The 24,044-nt window shown below is 48.1% G+C and overlaps 1 protein-coding gene across 1 annotated transcript; it reads right to left on the reverse strand.

Annotated features, from left to right (window-relative positions):
* Positions 1–1,421: 1,421 nt before the first annotated feature.
* CRTAP (cartilage associated protein) lies at positions 1,422–22,503 on the reverse strand. Its single transcript, XM_066350913.1, has 7 exons — positions 21,935–22,503; positions 17,164–17,313; positions 15,556–15,727; positions 13,077–13,205; positions 9,161–9,306; positions 7,818–7,901; positions 1,422–2,376 (listed from the first exon to the last, which is right to left on the reverse strand). The coding sequence occupies exons 1-7, from the start codon at positions 22,409–22,411 to the stop codon at positions 2,323–2,325; spliced, it is 1,212 nt and encodes a 403-aa protein (XP_066207010.1). The 5' UTR covers positions 22,412–22,503; the 3' UTR covers positions 1,422–2,322.
* Between the last annotated feature and the right edge of the window lie 1,541 nt (positions 22,504–24,044).

Consider the following 24,044-nt stretch of genomic DNA (forward strand, 5'->3'; position numbering starts at 1 on the left):
GTTACAACGTCCCAGGTCCAGGTCTGAGCCCGCACTGCCCTCGCCCGGAACTTTGCAGTAGCCTCCTACCCGGTGTCCCTGCTTCTCCCTTTGCTCACTGTTTCTCACAGCAGGGGGGCTAGAAGAATCCTTGTAAAATGTAAGTCAGGTCAAGGCCCTCCTCGGCTCAAACCTTCCAGGCGCTTCCGTCTTGTTTAGAGGAGAAGCCACGGTCCTTACACGGCCATCTGTCCTTTGCCCGGCCACCCCCTACACTTACACCTCCCGAGCATCTTCTCCTTCCATTCTTTTTTTTGTTTTTGTTTTTTTTGTATTTCTCTGAAGCTGGAAACGGGGAGAGACAGTCAGACAGACTCCCGCATGCGCCCGACCGGGATCCACCCGGCACGCCCACCAGGGGGCGACGCTCTGCCCACCAGGGGGGATGCTCTGCCCCTCCGGGGCGTCGCTCTGCCGCGACCAGAGCCACTCTAGCGCCTGGGGCAGAGGCCAAGGAGCCATCCCCAGCGCCCGGGCCATCTTTGCTCCAATGGAGCCTTGGCTGCGGGAGGGGAAGAGAGAGACAGAGAGGAAGGGGGGTGTGGAGAAGCAAATGGGCGCTTCTCCTGTGTGCCCTGGCCGGGAATCGAACCCGGGTCCCCCACACGCCAGGCCGACGCTCTACTGCTGAGCCAACCGGCCAGAGCCTCCTTCCATTCTTCCCCCACTCTCTCCTCTCGTTGGCCTCCTTGCAGTTCCCTGACCACAGCGAGCATGGTCTCACGGTAGAGAGTTGTACATGCTGTTCCCTCTGCCTGGAATGCTTTTCCCTAAGGTCGCTGCTGCGCTGTCACCTTCTTGGAGAAGCCTTCCCTGACCACCCAACTTATAATGGCAACCTCATCTCCAGGCTTCCTTACCCCCTTCCTGCTTCATTTCTCTAGAGAAATGACCACCCTCGGTACCTTGCGTACGGGTATTCTTGTTTATTTGTTGTCTGTCTCTCCTTGTAGAAGTAGGCTCCAGGAAGGCAGGCATTTTGTTGTTATTGTTTTTGTTATTTTGTGCAGTATCTCCAGTATCAGGTCAATGCCTAGCACATAATAGGTGCTCAATAAATATTTATTGTTAGAACAGATGAAACCAGAGTCCCTCTGCTTTCTTCCATTTCCAACTCGGAGACTGATAAATGACTGTTGTCCTCAACTGGAATCGACCGACCACTGTAAGACTTTGGAGATGCAAAAGTGTTGGGCAAAATCCACATTTCTGTACTGGACACTGTTACCCAACTTCTTTTTCCATGGGTGCAGGTCTGACCAGGTGTAGACCGTCACGGGGTGTGGGGACATTGTGCCTTTGTCCTCTACCAACTTTCCTGGGTCAGGGCATGGGGATAAAAAAAACCTAAAATCTGGAAGTGCAGAAAGGTTTTCACAATGATCATGTTTTAGCAGTTTTTCTTCTTATTTAAAAAATAATATTGATCTCTGTAGGGAAAAAAATGGAATACTGTTCTTTCACCCAAAATGGTGAGAAAGAAGAAGAATGAACATGAAGAAGGCAGATGGGAAGATGGGGAGGCAGGTGTGAAGATAGGGAGGCAGGTGTGAAGATGGAGAAGGCAGGTGTGAAGATAGGGAGGCAGGTGTGAAGATGGAGAAGGCAGGTGTGAAGATAGGGAGGCAGGTGTGAAGATGGAGAAGGCAGGTGTGAAGATAGGGAGGCAGGTGTGAAGATAGAGAAGGCAGGTGTGAAGATAGGGAGGCAGGTGTGAAGATGGAGAAGGCAGGTGTGAAGATAGGGAGGCAGGTGTGAAGATGGAGAAGGCAGGTGTGAAGATAGGGAGGCAGGTGTGAAGATAGAGAAGGCAGGTGTGAAGATAGGGAGGCAGGTGTGATGATGGAGAAGGCAGGTATGAACATGGAGAAGGCAGGTGTGAAGATGGGGAGGCAGGTGTGAGGATGGAGAAGGCAGGTGTGAGCATGGAGAAGGCAGGTGTGAAGATGGGGAGGCAGGTGTGAAAATGGTGAAGGCAGGTGTGATGATGGGGAGGCAGGTGTGATGATGGAGAAGGCAGGTGTGAGCATGGAGAAGGCAGGTATGAGGATGGAGAAGGCAGGTGTGAGGATGGAGAAGGCAGTTGTGACCATGGGGAGGCAGGTGTGGTGATGAGGAAAGCAGGCTCGCCCCATATTATCTGTAGTGAGAGATGGGGCTTCCCTTTCACTTTGTAGAGTAGAGAAGGCTTTGAGGTATCAACAACTTGAGCTATTTGGAAAAGGAAGACAAAGAATCTGTGTTTCCTGAACTTCGAAGGGAAGTCTCTTTGGCTGCTATGGACTAGCTGGTCTCCTCCACTTCCAAGAGGTCATCCACGTATTCCACCACCTCTCCCTGGAAGAGACAACAGGACACCGCTGTTAAGTGGGCTGCCTGACTTGCAAATGCTGGTGAGCAGAGGCTGTTCCCAAGAGGCCATTGCCAGCTGCATGCTGGGGCTCGAGCAGCCTTTCTCCCCATCCTTGGGCCCAGCGGACCTGACTTCTCCCTGGGACGGGACTTGGCTTCCACTCCATGTTAACTTGGAGTCAAGTGCTCTGCAGCCCCACAGATGGCCTGAGTGAAGCGGGCAGTCCAGCCACTCTGGGAAGACCTCGCTTAGTGCTCCGTCTTCTGCGCCTCCCTCCCCACAGCTCTAGCTCCCTTTAGCAGTTGTCCCACAAGAACACTTTCTGCCTGACCAGGCGGTGGCGCAGTGGATAGAGCATCAGACTGGGATGCGGAGGACCCAGGTTCGAGACCCCGAGGTCGCCAGCTTGAGCGCGGGCTCATCTGGTTTGAGCAAAAAGCTCACCAGCTTGGACCCAAGGTCACTGGCTCGAGCAAGGGGTTACTCAGTCTGCTGAAGGCCCGCGGTCAAGGCACATATGAGAAAGCAATCAATGAACAACTAAGGTGTCACAACAAAAAAAACTGATGATTGATGCTTCTCAACTCTCTCCATTCCTGTCTGTCTGTCCCTAGCTATCCCTCTCTCTGACTCCCTCTCTGTCCCTGTAAAAAAAAAAAAAAAATGAACACCTTCTATCTGTTCCTTTTCTGCCTTGACCGCCAGTCCACAAGCTTCTCAGGACCTGGGTTACTTTTCTGAATGTTTCCTCATCTGTCACATGAGAGAGATTTACTGAATCTTCATGACAAAAACATCCAACAAAGTAGGAACAGTAGGGGGACTTCCTCAGCCTGACAAAGGTACTACAAGATCATGTTTTCTATGACTCTAGTGGTGGTTTCACTTCTTTTTCAATACGGACGTCTTTTATTTAATTTTCTTTGCTAACTGCCCCGGCTAAAACCTCTAGCACAATGTCAAATAGAAAAGTGAGAGTGTACATCCCTGTCTTATTCCCAGTCTCAGAAGAAAAGTATTGTTTCAGTATTTAGTATGTTATTAACTATGGATTCTTGTTTTTGTTTTTGTTTTAGGAGTGTCAGGTTGAGGAAGTTCCCTCTATTCCTACTTTGTTGGGTATTTTTATCATGAAAATTCAGTAAAGCTCTCTCATGTCCCAGAGGAGGAAACAAATTCAGAAAGGTAGAGTGACTCACAGGTTTACAGTAGCAATATATAAATATCAACTGTATTTCTACACACTAGCAGTGAACAATGGAAAAACAAACATAAGAAAATGATTCCATTTCAATAGTATCAAGAATAACAAGCCTGACCAGGTGGTGGCGCAGTGGATAGAGCGTCGGACTGGGATGCCGAGGACCCAAGTTCGAGAACCTGAGGTCACCAGCTTGAGTGCAGGCTCATCTGGTTTGAGCAAAAAGTTCACCAGCTTAGACCCAAGGTCGCTGGCTCGAGCAAGGGGTTACTCGGTCTGCTGAAGGCCCGCGGTCAAGGCACATATGGGAAAGCAATCAATGAACAACTAAGATGTCACAATGCGCAATGAAAAACTAATGATTGATGCTCTCATCTCTCCGTTCCTGTCTGTCTGTCCCTGTCTATCCCTCTCTCTGTATCTGTAAAAAAAAACAAACCAAAAAAAGAATAACAAAACTCAAGAAAACCTTGTTGAAGGAACATAAAATAGACCTAAATAAATGGAAAAGCAGACCATGTTCATGGATCAGAAGACTTACTATGGTTAAGATATCAATATTACCCAAAGGGATCTTCATATTCAGCATAGTTCCTATAAGAAATCCCAGCTTGTCTTCTGCAGAAATTGACAAGCTGGTCCTAAAATTTATATGGAAATGCAAGAGACCCAAAAGAGCCAAAACAATCTAGAAAAAGAAGAATGAAGTTGGAAGGCTCACACTTCCAGCTTCAAAATGTAGTACACCACTACAGCATTCAAGACAGAATGGAACTGGCACAAAGGTAGAAATCTAGATCAGTGCGAATAGAAGTAAGAGTCCAGAAATAAACCCTCACATTTATGGTCAGTTGATTTCCTACAGGGGTGCCAAGACAATTCAGTGGGGAAAGTATTTTCAGCAAGTGGTGCTGGGATGACTGTATATTCACATGCAAAAGAATAAAATTGGACCGCTAACTCTCACATCACATGTAAAATTTACTCAAAATAGACTGTAGATCTAAATGTAAGTGCTAAAACTCTAAAAATCTTAAAACATAGGAGTATATTTTTGTGAACCTGAATTAGGCAATCATTCATTTCTTAGCTATCACACCAAAAACACAAGCAACAAAATAAAAACAGATAAGTTGGATTTCAGCAAAATTTAAAACTTTTGTGCTTCAAGACAGCATTAAGAAAATGGAAAGACAAGGCCCTGGCTAGTTGGCTCAGTGATAGAGCATTGCCCGGCGTGTGGAAGTCCCGGATTCAATTCCTGGCCAGGGCACACAGGAGAAGTGCCCCTCTGCTTCTCCACCCCTCCCCCTCTCCTTCCTCTCTGTCTCTCTCTTCCCCTCCTGCAGCCAAGACTCCATTGGAGCAAAGTTGGCCTGGGCGCTGAGGATGGCTCCATGGCCTCCACCTCAGGTGCTAAAATGGCTCTGGTCGCAACGGGCAACACCCCAGAGGGGCAGAGCATTGCCCCCTGGTGGGCATGCCAGATGGATCCCGGTTGGGTGCATGTGGGAGTCTCTCTGCTTCCCAGCTTCTTGCTTCAGAAAAATATAAAATAAGTAAATAAATAAATAAATAGAAGAAAATGAAAAGACAATCCACAGATTCTGAGAAAATATTTGCAATTCATATATCTGGCAGAACATATAAAGAACTCTTACAACTCAACAATAAAAATACAAGTAACCCAATTAAAAAACGGGCAAAGAACTTGAATAATAGCCTCAACATTTCTCCAAAGAAGATATCAAAATGGCTAAAAGCATATGAAAGGATGTTCAACATTAGTCATTAGGGAAATGCAAATCGAAACCACAGTGAGACAGCACTTCCCACCCACTAGGATGGCTATAATAAGAAAGACAAACACTATCAAGTGTTGATGCAGATAGATCAAAATCGGAACTCACATATCACTGGTGGGAATGTAAAATGGTGCAGTCGCTTTGGAAATGGTCTGGCAGTTTCTTAAAGAGTTAACCATAGAGTTACCCAAAAAGTCTACTCCTAGTTATGCACTTAGGTGTTTACTCCTGGGTATGAGAACTGAGAACTTTTGTGCAAATAAAAATTTGTACACATACATTCACAGCATCATTATTCAAAAGAGCCCAAAACTGGAAACAACTCAAGTGTCTGTCAAGAGAAGAACAGGTAAACAAAATGTGGTAGAGCCACACAATGGAAGATTAATCGGCAATAAAGAGGAACTGTTACAGATAGCATGACACACGTTACAACACGGCTGAACTTGAAAACGTTATGCTCGGGAAAAGCAGCTGGCCACAAAAGACCGCATGCCCTATGAGTCTGTTTCTATGAAGAGTCAGAACAGGTAAATCCATAGAGACGGATAGATCCGTGCTTGCCAAGGGCTGGGTACAGAGGTGAGGGGGGCAGGGGGGGAGGAATGAGAAGTGACTACCAACAGGTTTCTTTCTGGGGTGATGAAAGTGCTCTGAAACTAGATAGTGGGGAGAGATGCACAACTTGCTGAATACCACCACTGAACTGTGGACTTTAAAAAGGAGAATTGTATATAGCATGTGAATAATATTTCAATAAAGCTCCTCTAGAAAAACCTAACAAGGAAAACTGCTCATGTTATAATGTATAATCACAGTTGAGTTTATAATAAATATATGCTGGGAGATGTGTAGAAAATACTGGAAGCATATAAACCAAAATATCAATAGAAGCTTGCCTCTGGATAATCAGAAACTGAACTCCTCCCCCTTCTGCTCAATATACCTTTCTCCACTTTCCAAACCGCAGCAGCCAGCTGTGCTTGTAGCTAGACAGGCAGCATGTCTTCCTCTGCAGCACCCTGTGGTACTACCTCACGCTCCGCTTCAAGGGAGCCCAACCCAGACACGTGACCCGCGTACTGCGTCCTAGTTCACAGAGCCCCTCCACCGGGAACACAGTATTTCAGGCCCCCAGCCCTGGGAGGCCAACATTACTAGTCCCCCTTTCCAGATAAAGGGCTGAGGATCAGGGACGTTCCATGAATGCCGGTGATGGGTCCGTCGCACGCAAATGTGTGCGCAGAAAGCAAATGCGACACCGTCTTACTCAGAGGCGTTTCACAGGAAATTGGGCAGTGGTTAAGATCAGACACGGAGGCTCGGGGCCGCTGGGTCTGGCCTTGCCACTCACAGAACCTTTTTTTTTTTTTTTTTTTGTATTTTTTCTGAAGCTGGAAACAGGGAGAGACAGTCAGACAGACTCCCGCATGCGCCCGACCGGGATCCACCCGGCACGCCCATCAGGGGGCGACGCTCTGCCCACCAGGGGGCGATGCTCTGCCCCTCTGGGGCGTCGCTCTGTTGCGACCAGAGCCACTCTAGCGCCTGGGGCAGAGGCCACAGAGCCATCCCCAGCGCCCGGGCCATCTTTGCTCCAATGGAGCCTCGGTTGCGGGAAAGGAAGAGAGAGACAGAGAGGAAGGAGAGGGGGAAGGGTGGAGAAGCAGATGGGCGCTTCTCCTGTGTGCCCTGGCCGGGAATCGAACCCGGGACTTCTGCACGCCAGGCCGACGCTCTACCACTCACAGAACTTTCTTGTCCCCTGAGCTCCTCACCCGTGAAGTGAGGGGTCAGACCAGAAAGAGCTCACAGCAATCTTCCAACTCCAATGGCTGGCAAGTCCCTCAGCTGTCTTAGAAAGCATTTTCCAGCCTGTCCCAAACGTCTCTCTCTAAACGCTACCCCTAAACACAGCGTTCCCGGGACTAGCTGCCCGACCACCGCAGCACTGCTCCGTGAGCCACAGACGGGCCCGCTCAGCGACAGTCAGGGACTTCAGGGGATCTCAGAGAACGATCAGGTGACTTAGAACAAGGACCTAATTTACAAAAAATAAAATAAGATAATTGCATATAGAAATTGGGGTGGTGGTTTCCAAGTGTCTTGAGAGTGAGGAATCATTGAAAAGTCACTGTGTTTTTCTAACATTAAACGATGACAGCTGGCCGGCTCCTGCGATGGCCTGGGGGCCCCGGCCACACTCGCTGCCGGGAGCTGTGGCCGTCCAGCCGCGTTCCTAGAAAGCCACACTCACCCAGCCAGGGCTCTGATTTGCGTCAAAACGCCCACAGGAGCGGCATTTCTCAAGGTCCTCTTCTGTTTCTTATTTCAGGGATGACTCGCCTCCCAGGGATTTTAGCAAAGATGTGAGTCATGTTTTCTCTGAGCTAGACGGGTGCTGGACATGAAAACTGACCTCATCATCGTCCATGATGTTTTCCTTAGCAAAGTCGTGCAGCTCCTTCTGGAGTGTCGTCACGTTAAAGAACTGAACCGCCTCCTGTTCAGGCACAAACAGAGGACAGTCTGTATAACCAACCTCCTCACGTTAGGACCGGGAGGAGGGAGGGACAGGGCGGCGGATGGAAATATTTAAAATTAGGCTGGGGGGGATCACAGTTGCACAACTCTGTGAATATGCTAAAACCATGATGTGTACTCAGAAGCGTGATTTTATTACATTTAAATTATTATCTCTCCTAGTGAATGAGAGTGTGTGTGTGCGCGCATGTGTGTATAGGTGTGAAGGAAGATGTATGAATGGCAACCCAGGACCGCACACAGAGAACCCCATGAAAGCCCACGTGAAGAGCAAACATCATTTAGAAAAGATCTTGTGAATGTAATATGCCATCCGTGGAGTTCCCTAACACATGGGAAGCTGCTTTGTCCATCATGGGGATTGAGTGATGGTTCATTCATAAACAAGCCTACCACGAAGCTGTTGAAAAGAATAACAAAGTAGGTGTATGAGTATGACGTGGAAAACAGTCACGGTGCATTGTTAGAAAGACAAAGCAAGTGGCAAAACAGTATGTTGCCTGTTTTTGTAAAAGTACATACGTGTTCTAGAGATGACGGAATGCACAGCTATCAGGCAGGGGTGAAGGGCAAGTGTGGACCGATGGGGGAATTTCGCCTTATAAGTAAACATTACACCTTCTGTAATGTTTGCAATTTGTAGAATTTTTTTTTTTTTTTTTGTATTTTTCTGAAGCTGGAAACGGGGAGAGACAGTCAGACAGACTCCTGCATGCACCCGATCGGGATCCACCCGGCACGCCCACCAGGGGCGATGCTCTGCCCACCAGGGGGCGATGCTCTGCCCCTCCGGGGCGTCGCTATGTTGCGACCAGAGCCACTCTAGCGCCTGGGGCAGAGGCCAAGGAGCCATCCCCAGCGCCCGGGCCATCTTTGCTCCAATGGAGCCTTGGCTGCGGGAGGGGAAGAGAGAGACAGAGAGGAAGGAGGGGGAGGGGTGGAGAAGCAAATGGGCGCTTCTCCTATGTGCCCTGGCCGGGAATCGAACCCGGGTCCCCCGCACACCAGGCCGACGCTCTACTGCTGAGCCAACCGGCCAGGGCCACAATTTGTAGAATTTTTACAGGTTTAAAAATCAGAATAAAGCAATAAAATCTTCCAGGAGAAAACACAGAAAAAAGTGAGTTTCCTTTCATTTCCTCGGGTGCAAAGCCCTCTCCTGAAAGGGAGAATGACGAGGAGGAGAGGAGCCGTGATGCCCGGCGCTCTGGCACTTACTGGTCTGGGCTGGAAATGCTCGTCTGACAGGCCCCACTTGTCCCTGTGGTACTGGTAATACACCAGGTTCTGCTGCATGACCTTGTCGCTGGGGTCAAAGAGCAGGTAGCTGACCGCACAGGGGGCTGCGTTCCTCAGGTCGTTCACTGGGGTCAGGGAGAGAGAGGAACAGGAAATGGATTGCATCCTTAAAGCGCAGTTTCCTAAAGGAAACACGTAGTCCCTCCTTCGGAAAGCCTGCAGCCAACCAGAATCACCCCTGGACGGGCAGGTCAGACTGGGTCCCCATGGCAGCCTGGAGTTTTAAAACAGGGACAGTCCCTGCTAGGCAGAGGCCTTTGCAGAAATGCCTACTATGTCCCATCTCAGGCTCCGGCGACCCGAGCGCGTCTCACATCCCTGGAATTGAAGAAGGCTGGGTCCCCAGACCTTGGCTGTCGTGAGGCTGAAGGAGTTGGGGAGGATGTGCCTAGCAAATGAGCCCCCCGCCCCCCCCCCCTGTATTGGGGTCCCAAAGTGCTGGGTCCCATCTGGATGCTACCACAATCCCCCAATCCAGGCAGGCCCTCCTACAGCTAAACCCGAAAGGATGGTGGACTCTCTGGGCTGGAAGAGATTTGAAAAGTCACTGGGACTTTTCATCTCCTGGAGACGAGGCGCCCACCTCCAGCCTCCCTCCTTCGAGTTGTCCTGCCCACGACAGCACCATCAGCACAGGAATTTTGCAGGGGTTGAAATTTGTTTTAGGGATAAGGGACAAGGTAGAAGTAATGAGACACAAGCCCCTGGGTATTTATTCTGGCATATTCCACCCCCAATTTGTAACCTGGGAACACTATCTTTGCTATAAAGCTCTGGTTGACCAGAATAACCAAAGCGTGGAGATGAATAAATCCTGCCACCTAGTGATTGTTTCTGGTAATGACAACCTTAAAAACCAGGGCTTTATATGGGCCACTTATTCACAAGGCGTGGGGGGGGTTATGAAAGGGTTCAAGTGTAATTAACTGTACCTGCCTTCAAGAAATTAGTACAGTAGGTAATCTGAGGGAGTTCGAGACAGGGCAGACTTTAAGGAAGCCAGTTGCTGAGAAGTAAATTTTGCTTATACCGTGTACCTTTAACCTCAGTAAGCAAAACTAGAAGTTTTAGTTCCTTAAGTGTTTGGAACATTTCTGAATCTCTCCTTTCTGGCTTTGTGCCGGCAGATCCAACCCCTGCTCAGAGGACAGTCCTGATGCATTCCTCCCCACGTTTCAGAGTCCAGCAGGAGGCTTGCTCCCTGAAGGGCCAGCACAGAGTTTCACGGAAATGAAATAAAAACACTAGCTGTTGTTTCCCTCCAACCGAAAGCATTTAAACTGTGAACCCAAGATCGGCAAAGTGTTGATAAAAGTTGAAGCTGAGTGATGGGCAGGCTACAGTTCATTATCCCAGGGGTCCCCAAACTTTTTACACAGGGGGCCAGTTCACTGTCCCTCAGACCACTGGAGGGCCGGACTATAAAAGAAACTATGAACAAATAAATCCCTATGCACACTGCACATATCTTATTTTAAAGTTAAAAAAAAAAAAAAAAAAACGGGAACAAATACAATATTTAAAATAAAGAACAAGTAAATTTAAATCAACAAACTGACCAGTATTTCAATGGACACTATGCTCCTCTCACTGACCACCAATGAAAGAGGTGTCCCTTCCGGAAGTGCGGTGGGGGCCGGATAAATGGCCTCAGGGGGCCGCATGCGGCCCGCGGGCCTTAGTTTGGGGACCCCTGCATCATACCATCCTCTCTAAGGTGTTTTAAATTTTTCACTAAGTTCTTTTGAAAACCACAGACATGATGTTTCATCATTTGCACTAAAACAGGCTCTTCCGAGTGTGGATGGATAAAAGCAATCAGTTAGACCTGGGAGGGAGGAAGGGATGAGGAAGGAGGGAATGAGTTGTGTGCTCTCTCTGTAGCTCCCAGCAGTTTGGTTTGCTGCAAAACTGGACCACAAGCCTTTTTGAAAGAAAGTACTAATCAATTGCTTATATTAAAAACAAACAAACACCTGGCCTGTGGTGGCACAGTGGCTACAGCATCGACCTGGAACACTGAGGTCGCCGGCTTCAAACCCTGGGCTTGCCTGGTCAAGGCACATATGGGAATTGATGCTTCCTGCTCCTCCCCCTCCACACACACTTCTATCTATCTATCTCTCTTTCTCTCTTTCTCTTCTCTAAAATGAATAAATAAAATCTTTTTTTTTTTTTTTAAAAAGGAAGGGCTCTTCACAAGCAAAAACACTGCCTAGTAGGAAACTATCCCCTTAACACTAGAATCTAGTCAATAAATAATTGCTGGGAGCCTACTGTGAGCTCAGCGCATGTTTGTAGATTATATAGAACATGACTTTTGTCCTCTATGCTAAAAGATCCTCTACCAAACAGCTGGTGCCAGGGTTACAGTGACAATTAAAACCTCATCCCTGCCACCCATGAATGGGAACTTTTAGGAAGGACCCCTGTTTAAAATACGCCTCGTTCTCTTGTTGATCTGGGAAATGTACCGACTGAAAAGGTGAAGCCCTTCCCGGCATCCTTCGCGGATGTTCGGGCTGCCAGGAGACCAGGTTCACTACCGAGAGAGGCCAGCTGCCTTACCCAGGAAGTCCTGGTGTAAACGACTGGTTCAGAGGAACGATCTCGATTAAAAGCATAGATTTGAAATATGTGTGTAGAAAAATCTTCTTTCCTTTTCACCTTCAGCAGGCAAGTCTTTCAGTGTGTCCTGAAGAGGACAGGAGACGGGGTAGAAAGGGAGGTGACTGCGGCAGGAAGGGGGAACTCAGTTAAGAGCAAGATGCGCCCAGATGGGAAGGAATGCTGTGGAGGCCAAGGTCACCTGTCACTCCTCCTGGGACAGCCCCGCATGCCCGAGACCAGCCGCTCCTAGGTCTGAAGGGTGGCCCAGGGGAGTCTAGCCAGACGCTTGCCACTGGAGCGAGGCACGTCATCAGTAGGGCACAGTAGTCCCGCTGCAAGTGTCCCTAATACTCTTCCCGGGCTCGTCACTGAGCCACCAAGGTGCACGCTGCTCAAACACGGGGCCCTCGGCGAAGTCAGTCACAGGGAGAGGAGGAAAGGACAGAAAGGACAGGCTCTGAGGCCGGAGCTCGGAGCTACTCTCCCTCGTGCCGCTTCCCCCCTTTGTTCTCCTGGAACGTTCTGACTGATGAACTCCAATCTCAGGCCAAGGGAAGGCCAGCTGGAATGAAATCTGGCAGTCAGAGGAGCGAGTCCCAGGATGGTGAGGAAGGGAAATAATGACAAAAGGAATAAACACTTCTGCTTGACCTGTGGTGGCACAGTGGACAGAGTGCCGACCTGAAACGCTGAGGTCACTGGTTCAAAACCCTGGGCTTGCCCGGTCAAGGCTCATACGACAAGCAACCAGTGAACAGCTAGAGTGAGGCGTCTATGAGTTGATACTTCTTGCTCCCCTCTATCCCTCTCTCTCTATAAAATCAGTAAATAAAATCTTAAAAAAAAAAAAGAACACTTATATAGAGTATGCTATGCAGAGTGTATGAATACCCCCAGCATCCCCACCTACCAGCTGATTTAATCCTCACCTGTCTCTTATGGGGTTAGTGCTATCTGTCTGCTTTACAGATGAGGAACCTGAGACACAGAGAAAGGAGTAAGTGACGAAGTTAGAATTTGCACCCAGGCAGTCTGGTTCCAGGGTCTATGCCCTGTGTCACCATGCCATGCTTGTTGCCTTTTTGTGCAAAGCATGGCACTTGCCCTTGAAGAATCCTCTCAAAACCGTAAGTAAGGGTTATCACCTCTCTTCTAAGGAGGGGGAGGCTGAGCCTTAGAAGGATCAAGTACCTTGCCCGAGACCTCATAGAAGAGGACTACTTACACTTATAGTAAGCAAACTGCAAATAATGATACATGGTGGCCACAAATTTCTCCACTGGATAGCCTCCCACCACGGGGGTGAGGTTCTCTTCACACTGCAGTTTGCACTCCAGAACTTCCACATAATGATCTGAAAGAACACATGCACATTTTCAGAGCCCTGCACGCATTACTTTCTTAGTAGCACTTCCGCGCCCACCTCCCAAATGATAATGATAAAAGTGGTAAGTGATAAAGGTAAAATATTTGCAACTCAATAAAAGACTAAAATCTTTAATGTGCCAAGTTTCTCAAAAGTAATAAGGAAACAACAAATACCCAATATAAAAACGGTCAATAAGTTGTTAAGAGAGAAGAAATAATAAAAAGTGGCTAATAAACATTGTGAAAAGATGCCAAACCTCATCTGTAATTAGGAAATGTAATTCTGCCTAATCATTTAAAACTGTTATATTGGCAAAATTTTGAAAATACGCGACACCCAGTGTTAGGGAGAGAAGGGTGAGACTTAACACTCTCACATTCTGTTGTTAGAAGCAAAACAGGAACAAATTTTTCAAAGAGTAATTTGGTGAAAATTTATCAAAGGTTAAAACACACATATCCTCTGACCCAGCAGTCTAGCTCTGGGAAATTTTTTTTAGACATGGTCCCACATAAGCACTGTTCATAACAGCAAACAATCTTGGAAACAGCCTAAATGCTAATCAACAGAATGATGATTAATTACGGTACGTAAAAACAGTAGAATCTATATAGACTTTGAAAGAGAATAGGTCTACCTAAATGTGGTAACATAGAAAGATATCAAAGACTACATTTCCCAGCCTCCTTTGCAGTTGAGTTGAGGCCATAGGACTAGCAGTGCCAATGAATGAGAAAAGCAACAACTAATAAATATGACTTCTGGGCCTGCTCTGCAAAAATCTCCCTCGTGATCCTTGGTCCCCTGCCTTTTCTCACTTCATGCAACCAGAAGCAAAGGACTCCAGAATAATGGTGCACATTTTGTTGAAAAAAAAAAACAACTGTAGAAGAATAAGCACTCTTTTACATTGCTGGTAGGAACACAACATGGTAACAAAATACTGAACAATTTACAGAAACACTCTTTGAGCAATTGATCCCACTTAAGTTGATTCTGAAAGCATGCCTCCATATTTAGAAAAAATATATGTAATAGCAAAATATTGGAACAACCCACATGTCCATCAGATAACTGAATAACTGTGGTTGTACAATGCCCCCCTGCGGCCAAGGAAGTATTTGGCAGCAGTAAAGAATAGTGACTCTATCTCAGTGTACTCATCAGGTTATACTGTTTAGTGGAAAAGATAAAGAACAGAACAGTGTGTAAAGCATGGTACTTTTATTGTATGAAAGAAGCAGACATTAAAATAAGAGGAAAATAGACTTGTATATATAGCCTTTATAAAAAAATAATAATTCAGGCAAGAATCCCCAATAGATGCTGTATCAGAGGAGTGGGTGTGGAGGAGAGACGGAGTTTGATGGAGAGCAAGTTGTGACTCTCTGCAAATTATTTATTAATCTCAAAAGGGAAGAATAGTAATTATATTGTGGAGAAACTAGAAGCTGAAAAGCCGCCCACGGCCAGTTACAAAGAAACCTCAGGGTAATATGGACTACGTCTGGATGGTGTTTTAAATTTCCCTTCTTCATTCTTCCCTGTGTTTTTCTAAACTTCCTACAGTGAACATGCATTGTTTTATAATCAGAAAATATTTTTCCAGGCCCTGGCCGGTTAGCTCAGTGGTAGAGCGTCGGACTGGCGTGCAGAGGTCCCAGGTTCAATTCCCGGCCAGGGCACACAGGAGAGGCACCCATCTGCTTCTACACCCCTCCCCCTCTCCTTCCTCTCTGTCTCTCTCTTCCCCTCCCGCAGCGGAGGCTCCATTGGAGCAAAGATGGCCCAGGCGCTGGGGATGGCTCCATGGCCTCTGCCTCAGGCGCTAGAGTGGCTCTGGTCGCAACATAGCGACGCCCCGGAGGGGCAGAGCTTCACCCCTGGTGGGCGTGCCGGGTGGATCCCGGTGGGGCGCATGCGGGAGTCTGTCTGACTGTCTCTCCCCGTTTCCAGCTTCAGAAAAATACAAAAAAAAAAAAAAAAGAAAATATTTTTCCAAAAGTTACCATAATGACAACTACTCGTTGTACTCTTCATTGTACCTTTATGTGTGCTGAAGAATTTCCACTATTAGAGTTATCTGGGCCCATCTCACTTTTCCAAAAGCCTATGGGAGCTGTAATTGGGCAGGGCTGATAGGTCAGCCTTCTGTGGGGAGCGGTAATTGGGCAGGGCTGATAGGTCAACCTCCTCTGCAGGTCCGTGCTTAGGCACTATACCCACTATTTCTTCCGAAGCCCCTGCCAAGTCTGCCCTACGTCAGTGCTGGCCACACTCAAAAGTTCCTCAGAGGCCACGGGCATTTACATCTGGGAATTCAGCCCCCACCAACCTGCTATGGAAAGATAGAAGTCCTTGAAGTCCTTGATCTCCCTGGAGCCCTCGCAGGCTGCGAGACACTCATAAAAGGCTTTGAAGAAGTCAGGGAGGGCCAGCTCCATGTCCGTGACGGAAGTCCTCCAGTTCTCGCCGTTGTAAGCCCGCACCGCGCGAATGAACAGGCTCTGGAAAGCAAGGGGCGGCTAATGAAACTTCCAGACCTGAAGGGGGAGGGACCAGTCCTCCCAAAGGAATCAGACCAAACAGAGCTCCACTCTCATTAATTCTGAAGAAACCGCGCGACCCCTAACTAAATATGAAATCAATCGGTGACTACTATTTATGGCTAGTTTTTTCTGCCCTGTGTACAACGGTACGCTTCTTCTTTCACTTAATTCAAAAAGTCTCAGGCGCTTAATCATAAACTCAAGTTCAAACCAAAGATAAAGGGTAAACGATAGTGACAGAAATCACAGCGGTGGCCCCCCCAGGGGTCAAGGGTTGAGACAAAGGCTTGACTGCAAAAGAACATGAGGGAACGTGGTCTCCTCCATGGAGGGAGCATTTTAGGAGAAATGACAATATTCTATATCATGATTATAGGACTGCATGTATTTGTCCAAACTCATTGAATTATACATTTAAATTCTGTACTTAAATTTTAAATTAATTACACCTAAATAAAACTGATCTTAAAAATTGAAGCAAGAAAAAAAATATAAGCTTGAGAGCAGGTGTCCAATACCTGTCCCCTAACAGTGAAGTAATAACTAGGAAGGCCATACATTGTCAGCATGAGTGACTGGGGAAGGCAGCCACGTGCCGGACAGGGGAAACTTCAAGGAACTTCTGTTGACCAGACCGGGTCAAAGGGAAGTAACAAGGGTGGAGGAAGCAGCTTGGTCTCACAAGAAAGAGGGATGTTGGACACACGCGAAACCTGCTAACCCGGAGGGACCAGGACAGGCCTGATGTAAGCAGGGGACTCTCCATTCGGCTTTCCTTCTCAGCTGCTCCAGAAAGGGGGCATCGGAGGGACACCCCTTGGACTTGGAATTGTCACCAAGTTTCAAACCTCTGGGAGAAGGGTGATCTCCTTAAGCCTGGGCAGGGAGTAAGACAGGCAGAGAACTGAAGGGGCCTTGCCTGGCGCCCGGGGACACGGGCAGCTACTCCAATCAAATTACTATATTTCTAAAAGGGAGCATTTAAAGGAAGGGTGGCTTTGAAAGCATCACGGAATGTAAAATCTCCTTCTTAAATGGGTCAAATTTGTGCCAAAGTCAACCATTTCTACTGTCACGGTATTCATTGAATGTCATCAAAAGTCACTAGAGCCTGACCTGTGGTGGTACAGTGGCTAAAGAATTGATCTGGAACGCTAAGGTCGCTGGATCAAAACCCTGGGCTTGCCTGGTCAAGGCACACATGGGAGTTGATGCTTCCTATTCCCCGCCTCCCCCCCACCCCCCGTCTCTCTCTCTCCTCTATAAAATGAATAAATAAAATCTTTAAAAAAAAAAGTCACTAGAAGTCCTTAGATGTCTATAGATGGTCACTGAGATACACTTCTTCAACATTTCACATGGCGACTGACCACTGTGTAAAACTCCCAATATACCTCGTATGACTTGGTTTCCAAGTCTTTAATGTAGTCTTCGGCGTCAGGCAAGCTCTTGTAATAAGCCATGTTTCTCTTCATCATTTCGTCGTCAGGATGCTTCAGGAGAAAGGTGTGAGCTGCTGCGATGGCTTTTGGGAAATTATTCGCCTAAAGTACAAAGGAGAAAGACGAAGGCTACTTACTCAATGGATGGTGAGCAGTGATTTTGGCAAAACAAGGTGTGCTGGGTCCTTCAGTAACTCAGTGTTGCTACACAGTGTTTCCAGCTGAGAGTTCAGTGACTTCCATGGGCCATCGAGACCTGGTCCAGCCACTCTCAGTGAGCGTTTATTCCCTGAAGGTGACCAGATGGCCCCTGTGGGCCTTTTACACTCTACTGTCCCCCATCTCCACCCTGCTTTGTACCCCAGGAGGCTGGCCTTTATAGACTAGAACAAAGGACTCCTTTGCCTTCTAGCTTCCAATAAGAGACTAAAGGGGGGGAAGCGAGTAAGTTTGGGTGAGTCTCCTGGCTCCCTCCCTGCCTAGTACAAAGGCTGCTGTGCACACTAGTAGCTCTCCTTATCTCCCAACAACCTTGATTAGGAGCCTCTCTTTCATTACCCATGCTCTGTTCCCCCTTTTCACACCACCCTGTGGGCTCAGCCAACGCGTCTACCTCCCCCTCCAGACGAGGATCTTTTAGGACCCAGAGGTGTCATTCATGTCTGCATTCCTCATGCCTGGCACACTTCCTGGGACAAGGAGGACACCGGGTCCAGTATTTGGACATGAGATTATGACTACATAATATATATATATTTGTATTTTTCTGAAGTTGGAAACGGGGAGGCAGTCAGACAGACTCCCGCATGCGCCCGACTGGGATCCACCCGGCATGCCCACCAGGGGGCGATGCTCTGCCCATCTGGGGCGTTGCTCTGTTGCAACCAGAGCCATTCTAGCGCCTAAGGCGGAGGCCACAGAGCCATCCTCAGCGCCCGGGTCAACTTTGCTCCAATGGAACCTCGGCTGCAGGAGGGGAAGAGAGAGACAGAGAGGAAGGAGAGGGGGAGGGGTGGAGAAGCAGATGGGCGCTTCTCCTGTGTGCCCTGGCCGGGAATCGAACCCAGAAATCGAACCCGGGACTCCTGCGACTACATAATATTTTTTTTAATTATTTTATTTTATTTATTAATTTTTAGAGAGGGAGAAAGAGAGAGAGAAGAGCTGGAAGCATCAACTCCCATATGTGCCTTGACCAGGCAAGCCCAGGGTATCGAACCGGCGACCTCAGCATTTCCAGGTCGACGCTCCATCCACTGCGCCACCACATGTCAGGCCCAGGGTCAGGTTCTTGTGAGAGCGTTCCATGAGAAGGCAGCCAGGAAGAGACCTCTCACCACACTGTACCTAGGTCTGTGTTACATAATATTTTTAATAAAACAAATACATATTTTCCTCTTTTCCCCTTTCTCTTCTCTCCCGTGAGGCAGTGGCCAACCGATTCCGAGTTTTACTGCTTTAGGAGAGGTAACGTCTGGTCGGAATGCAGAAATTAGCCCTGTGACAAAAGCCCTGTGCCCTCGCAAGAACTTGGCAAGTGTGAGGAGAGAAGGAAACTGGGAGAGGGAGCAGAGGCTTGGCCTAAACGACTGGCCTAAAGAAGGAGAGGGAGAGAGGGTCCCCTAGGCTAGAAAACAGTTCCCCTTGGCATCTGCAGGAGAGGCAGGGTCTGTGACCCGGGGCTGCAGGTGTGGCACCCCTGTGGGCAGGGCCCAGGAGGGCAGAAGTCTTCAGAGAAGAAAGGTGTGCTGTGGGGGCAGGGGGGGTTCAAGAGGGCAGAAGACAGAGACATGGCCACCTCCCTGTGCAGACACGTGACCAGCAACCAGCGCCCCTCCCCCATCGATGCCCTGGCTCTGGCTGTCCCCTACAATCATGGCACCACCTGGTGCGGGCAGGGGAGGCACCCATCCATGTGCACAGAGACTCCTTCGGCCAATCCAAAGGGACACTCGGAGGCAGGGATGAAGGAGCTCGTTTAGGAGAGAGAAAATGAAGGGATATTCGCTACACTTGGATTTCTTCTGAGGATCAAAGGGTAGCACATATCTGTATGAAATTCCCCCAGAATTGGAGCCAACTCATTCAGATACAATGGCGGTGGCTGCAACAGAGAAGCGGTGGGTGGTGATGAGGGCAGAGTCCACATGTCAATGCTGAGACTTTGGGAACAGCAGTCCGTGGCCTGAGGCGGGACTGCATCTGAAAGAAATGCACAGAAGCTGTCGAGTCCTGGCCAGAAAGGGCCAGTGTGGCAGCTGGCAGGAAGGGAGGCGTATGAATGCAGCCCTTTTAAAGCCTTTACCAGTGAAATTAGACTCCCTGATTCTCAGAAGAGCACATAGAAAGAGGGGTGCAGAGTGGGATCCGTAAGGCCCCTCACTTAGGACCTGAGTTTACAAAAAGGAACCCCTTCCCAAAGAGGAGACGGTGACACTATTCACCAGAATTCAAACTCTGCCCGCTGAAATGTGAAGCCACATCTCAGGAGCTAAAAGGCAGCCAGAGCCCAGCTGTGAGCTCCTGAGGGGCAGCAGGACAGTCCCCCCCCCCCCCAGCTACCTCCTGCCAGGCGAGCCACTCCTCACTCGGTGTGGTGGCAGGCCTTCTGGTTTGAGACAGAACAGAGTCCACATCTGGGCAAAAGGTGGGGCGAGAGAGCCTGTGAGGTGGCCAGCTCTGTCTGCTCAGAGTTCAAGGTCATTAAGGATTCAGTAAAGTGCTGGAGCCCTTTCTCCTTGGCCTGTGAGGAAGATGAGCACTTCCAGGAGATGCCAGCCACAGAGAGAACCCACAGCGAGTGACATGAACCTCAGGTAGGCTGGTGACATGAAATCGATCATGGGCTTGAGTGGCTACACACCAGGAGGACGGCCCCTTCCCTTCTCTACAAAATCACACATGCACGCCTCCTCACCTCTCCGACAGTCTGAACGCACCGTCCCTCTCTGTGTGTTCAGATCAATCATTTGTCCTTAATCACTGGAACAGACGCCCACGAATCAGACCAGCACAGGAGTATCTACCCCAATCCACCCACAGCAGGCGCCCCATCTCTCTCTAGCCTTCAGGGTCAGGTAGAATGTATGTGCCTGTCACCAGTCATTTTCTCTTTATCCAGAAACAAAATTTGAAAATATAAACATCATTAAGGAAAGAAAAACATACAATATCACCACCTAAAATCACTTTCTCAGTGATTCTCAGTTGCAGCAATGAAGATTCATATTTATTGATAAAATTAATGTTTTTTCTGCCCTGCAAGAGTACTCAAAATACTATGACAGATGGTATTTTACCGACTTTTAAGTAAGCGATTGTTAGAAGACCTATAAAGGGTTTTGAAGAGAGACTATGAACTTCCTAACCTTTGAGGACGTCATGATGAAGGAGAAAATCAGGCCCTAGGCTCACACCCAGTAAAATGCTCTTCCCCTTTTCCCTAAGTCACTTGTTTCAAATTCATCTATATATATACTAAAGAAATCAGAGATTTTGGCATTCTGAAGTCCTAAAAATAAAGTGTTTCCCCCTCGACTATACAATCCAATTTTGCTTCTGACTGTATTTGCCAAAAGCTATGCAAAAAGGAGAAAGAATTAAACAAGTCATTTTTAGTTTAAAAACAGTACTGGTATGAGCCAGCCTTCATATTTCAATGTCCTGGAAATTTATTAATCTTGTACCCAGTTCCATTTCAAAACTTTTTTTATTGCCAGGACTAACAGCCACAAAACCAATAAGTTACATAAACTGCACCCAAGCATAAAGTAACCCAGCCTCTCTTCTTTTGGGGATTTTGTGCTATTTTATTGCTCATAGGACTGCAACATACATGTGACTGTTTCAGTGGAAATATGAAAAACACATCTTGCAGGCCAAAGATTCAAAGCTAAATTAAACAAAATAACCATCTTCTATCTCCAGAGTCTGGCAAATGCCATGCATCTAACTTTGTAGTCATTAAAATACATGCAATATATTCCTTTAAAAATCATTTTCAATTATATAGAAACTGGGCTTTGAGAGGGCTCTCTTGGCAAAACCCAGCAAAGACCTGCCAAGGTAAAGCCTCTTATCCAGTAACAGGGATTTCAGCCCATTCTTAAAACTTGTGTGTCCCCAGAGTAAGGACGCAGAGGATAGAGAACTGTAATTTGTGGCTATTTTTAGCCAGCAATCATATACGATCTAAAGCAGCCGAAAAAAGGAGGAAGGCAACTGTTAAATTCTACATGAAAGTGGACAGCGGAGAGCGCCAACCCTGACGAATCAGTGCGTAAAGCCAGCTCCTCCAGGCAGGGACGTGTCCTCCCTACGTGTCCCTGCCCTTTCCCGGTCTCAATTTCCTCTTTAAAAGGGACTAGCCAGCTGCTCAGGTCCTCTTTGGCTCTATGTCATCACTGTACTTGAGAAAAAGGGATTTTAATGGCATGTACTGAAAAGAGGAGTCTGTCTTCCAATAAAAGGTAACAATGGTCAGGCACTTGGCTGGGTGCCGGACACTGCGCCGGGTGTTCTTTTACGTATGCACTGCCTTAGAACAACCCTTCAAAAAAAGTATTTCCATCTCTAAGATGAAGAAGGGTCACAGGATTTGGAGGAATCCTCTGGCTGGGTGTTAAAGAGAGCCGGGCCCAGAAACCGCGGTGGAACGCTGCCTCCCGGCACGGAGGGGGCGGGGCTTGGGCCTAGGGCGGGGCCGGGGGCGGGGCGGACTTGCCTTGAAGTAGGCGAACTGCAGAAACTTGTAAGGCTCCCGGCGCTGGAAGTCGGCCAGCACCTCGCGGCTGGGCTGCGACTGGCGGAAGGCTGGCAGGCCCTGCTTGCAGCGCTTGAGGCAGTGCGCCCGGCGCAGCAGGCCTCCGAAGAGGCGCAGCTCCGGGTAGCGGGCGAGGCTGGGGTCCGGCTCGGGCTGGGGCTGGGCCGCCGCGCTGCAGTTGCGGTGGCAGAAGGCCTCGCTGTCGCGCAGCAGGCGGTGCAGCCGCAGGCTGATCTCCAGGTAGCCCACGCTCTCGGCCCAGCGCTCGCCGCTGTACTGGTCCAGGGCGTGCCGGTAGGCCGACTCGAGCGGCATCAGCTCGTCCCGCGGGAAGCTGCGGAAGCTGTAGCGCTCGTACTGGGCGCGCCCGCAGCGCAGCGCGCAGCCGGCGCACAGCAGCACCAGCAGCGCCGGGGCCGCCCCGCGTCCCGGCTCCATCGCGCCGGCGGAAGGAAGGAAGTAAGGAAAGGAGCAAGAAGGAAAGGAAGGAGGACGGCACGGTGGAATGGCTGGGAGGCGGGGACGCCAGCCTCTGTCCCGCCCCGTCCGGCCGCCCCTCCCCATCCAGACGGGGGGTCCCGGCGCAGCCACCCGCACGGGCGCGGGTTCCTTGGGAAGGGCTCGCTGTCTTCTGGTTCCTACACTGTCCCACCCGTGCTGGCGACTCCGCTGCTCATTAATATGGAGCCGCCGGTCTGCAATCCAGACGCTGTCCTAATAGATCACAGATTAGCGCCACTTAAACTTTATAATCACTTAGAAGACGTGAAAACTCAGATTCCTAGACTGTACCCCCAGTTTCTGATTCGGCAAGTCTGGGGTGGAAGTCTGAGGGTTTGCATTTCCTTTTTATATATATAGTTATGACTCAGAATTTTATTGTAATGTCTCTTATTTTATTTTTCAAATAAGTTTACATTCAGCGTAATTTTGTCTTAGTTTCAGGCGTACAGCACAGTGGTTAAACAATCATATACTTTACAGTCTATTTAAAAATAGAATATAGACCTGTTATCTTTAAAAATTTCTCTCATTTGGGGTTTCTCTGATGTTCCCTCATGATTAGATTCAGATTAAGCTCATTTGGCTAAAATATCACAGAAGCAATATTGCATTCTGCTTTGATGTCACATGGGAGAAACACAATGTCCCTTATCAATGATGTTAATATTGATTACTTTATTACAAGTAGTGTCCATTTTCTCCACTTCATGTTTTTCTTTTGAAATTAGTAAATGGTTTTGGTATAAAATAGCACTGTTCTTAACAGCAGAAAACAGAAATAACCTGTCCATAAACAGAAGGATGGATGTTTTTAAGTGAGACTATGTAGTCAAAGACTCTTTTGCCTGACCAGGTGATGGCACAGTGGATAGAGCGTCAGACTGGGATGTGGAGGACCAAGGTTCGAGATCCCGAGGTCGCCAGCTTGAGCGCAGGCTCATCTGGTTTAAGCAAGGCTCACCAGCTTGAGCCCAAGGTTGCTGGCTCCAACAAGGGGTCACTCCATCTGCTGTAGCCCCATGGTCAAGGCACATATGAGAAAGCAATCAATGAACAACTAAGGAGCTGCAACAAAGAATTGATGTTTCTCATCTCTGTCCCTCTCTCTGTCTCTGCCACACACACACACACACACACAAAAGACTATTTTACATCAGGGGGAGATGAAAGAATCATAACTACACATCACACAGTTAAATCTAAAAAAAATTTTTAAAAAAGAGGATAATGCCATTTGTCTAAACTATGTTAAAGTACACAAAATATTAGGAATTTAAATAGTAGAGTCTTATCTCATACAAGCACACATGGTGAAACTAATAAAGAAGGAACTATGCACAAAAGCTTTGGATAATGATTTCCTGTAAGGCGGAAGGAAGGGCATGGAATTGGGAAAGGGTCACGTGGGAGTAGGGGGTGGAAGTGAGTATGAAGACATCCCCTGCGTCATTTTCTATGCTGTACATGTATAAATATTTTTAAGATGTTGTTTTATAGTTACTCTTTATTTTAGAACCTATTTTAGAAAAAAAATTGCAATAGTGATGTGAAGAAAATAAAACACGGG

Source organism: Saccopteryx leptura, chromosome 10, assembly GCF_036850995.1.
Source record: "Saccopteryx leptura isolate mSacLep1 chromosome 10, mSacLep1_pri_phased_curated, whole genome shotgun sequence".
Lineage (NCBI taxonomy): Eukaryota > Metazoa > Chordata > Mammalia > Chiroptera > Emballonuridae > Saccopteryx > Saccopteryx leptura.

Coding starts and splice junctions, on each gene's coding strand:
- CRTAP (XM_066350913.1), bottom strand. CDS start 22,411: ATGGAGCCGGGACGCGGGGCGGCCCCGGCGCTGCTGGTGCTGCTGTGC. Junction 9,307..13,076: donor GCAGTTTGCTTACTATAAGT/GTAAGTAGTCCT, acceptor CCCTGACCCCAG/TGAACGACCTGAGGAACGCA. Junction 2,377..7,817: donor ACATCATGGACGATGATGAG/GTCAGTTTTCAT, acceptor TGTCTCTTCCAG/GGAGAGGTGGTGGAATACGT.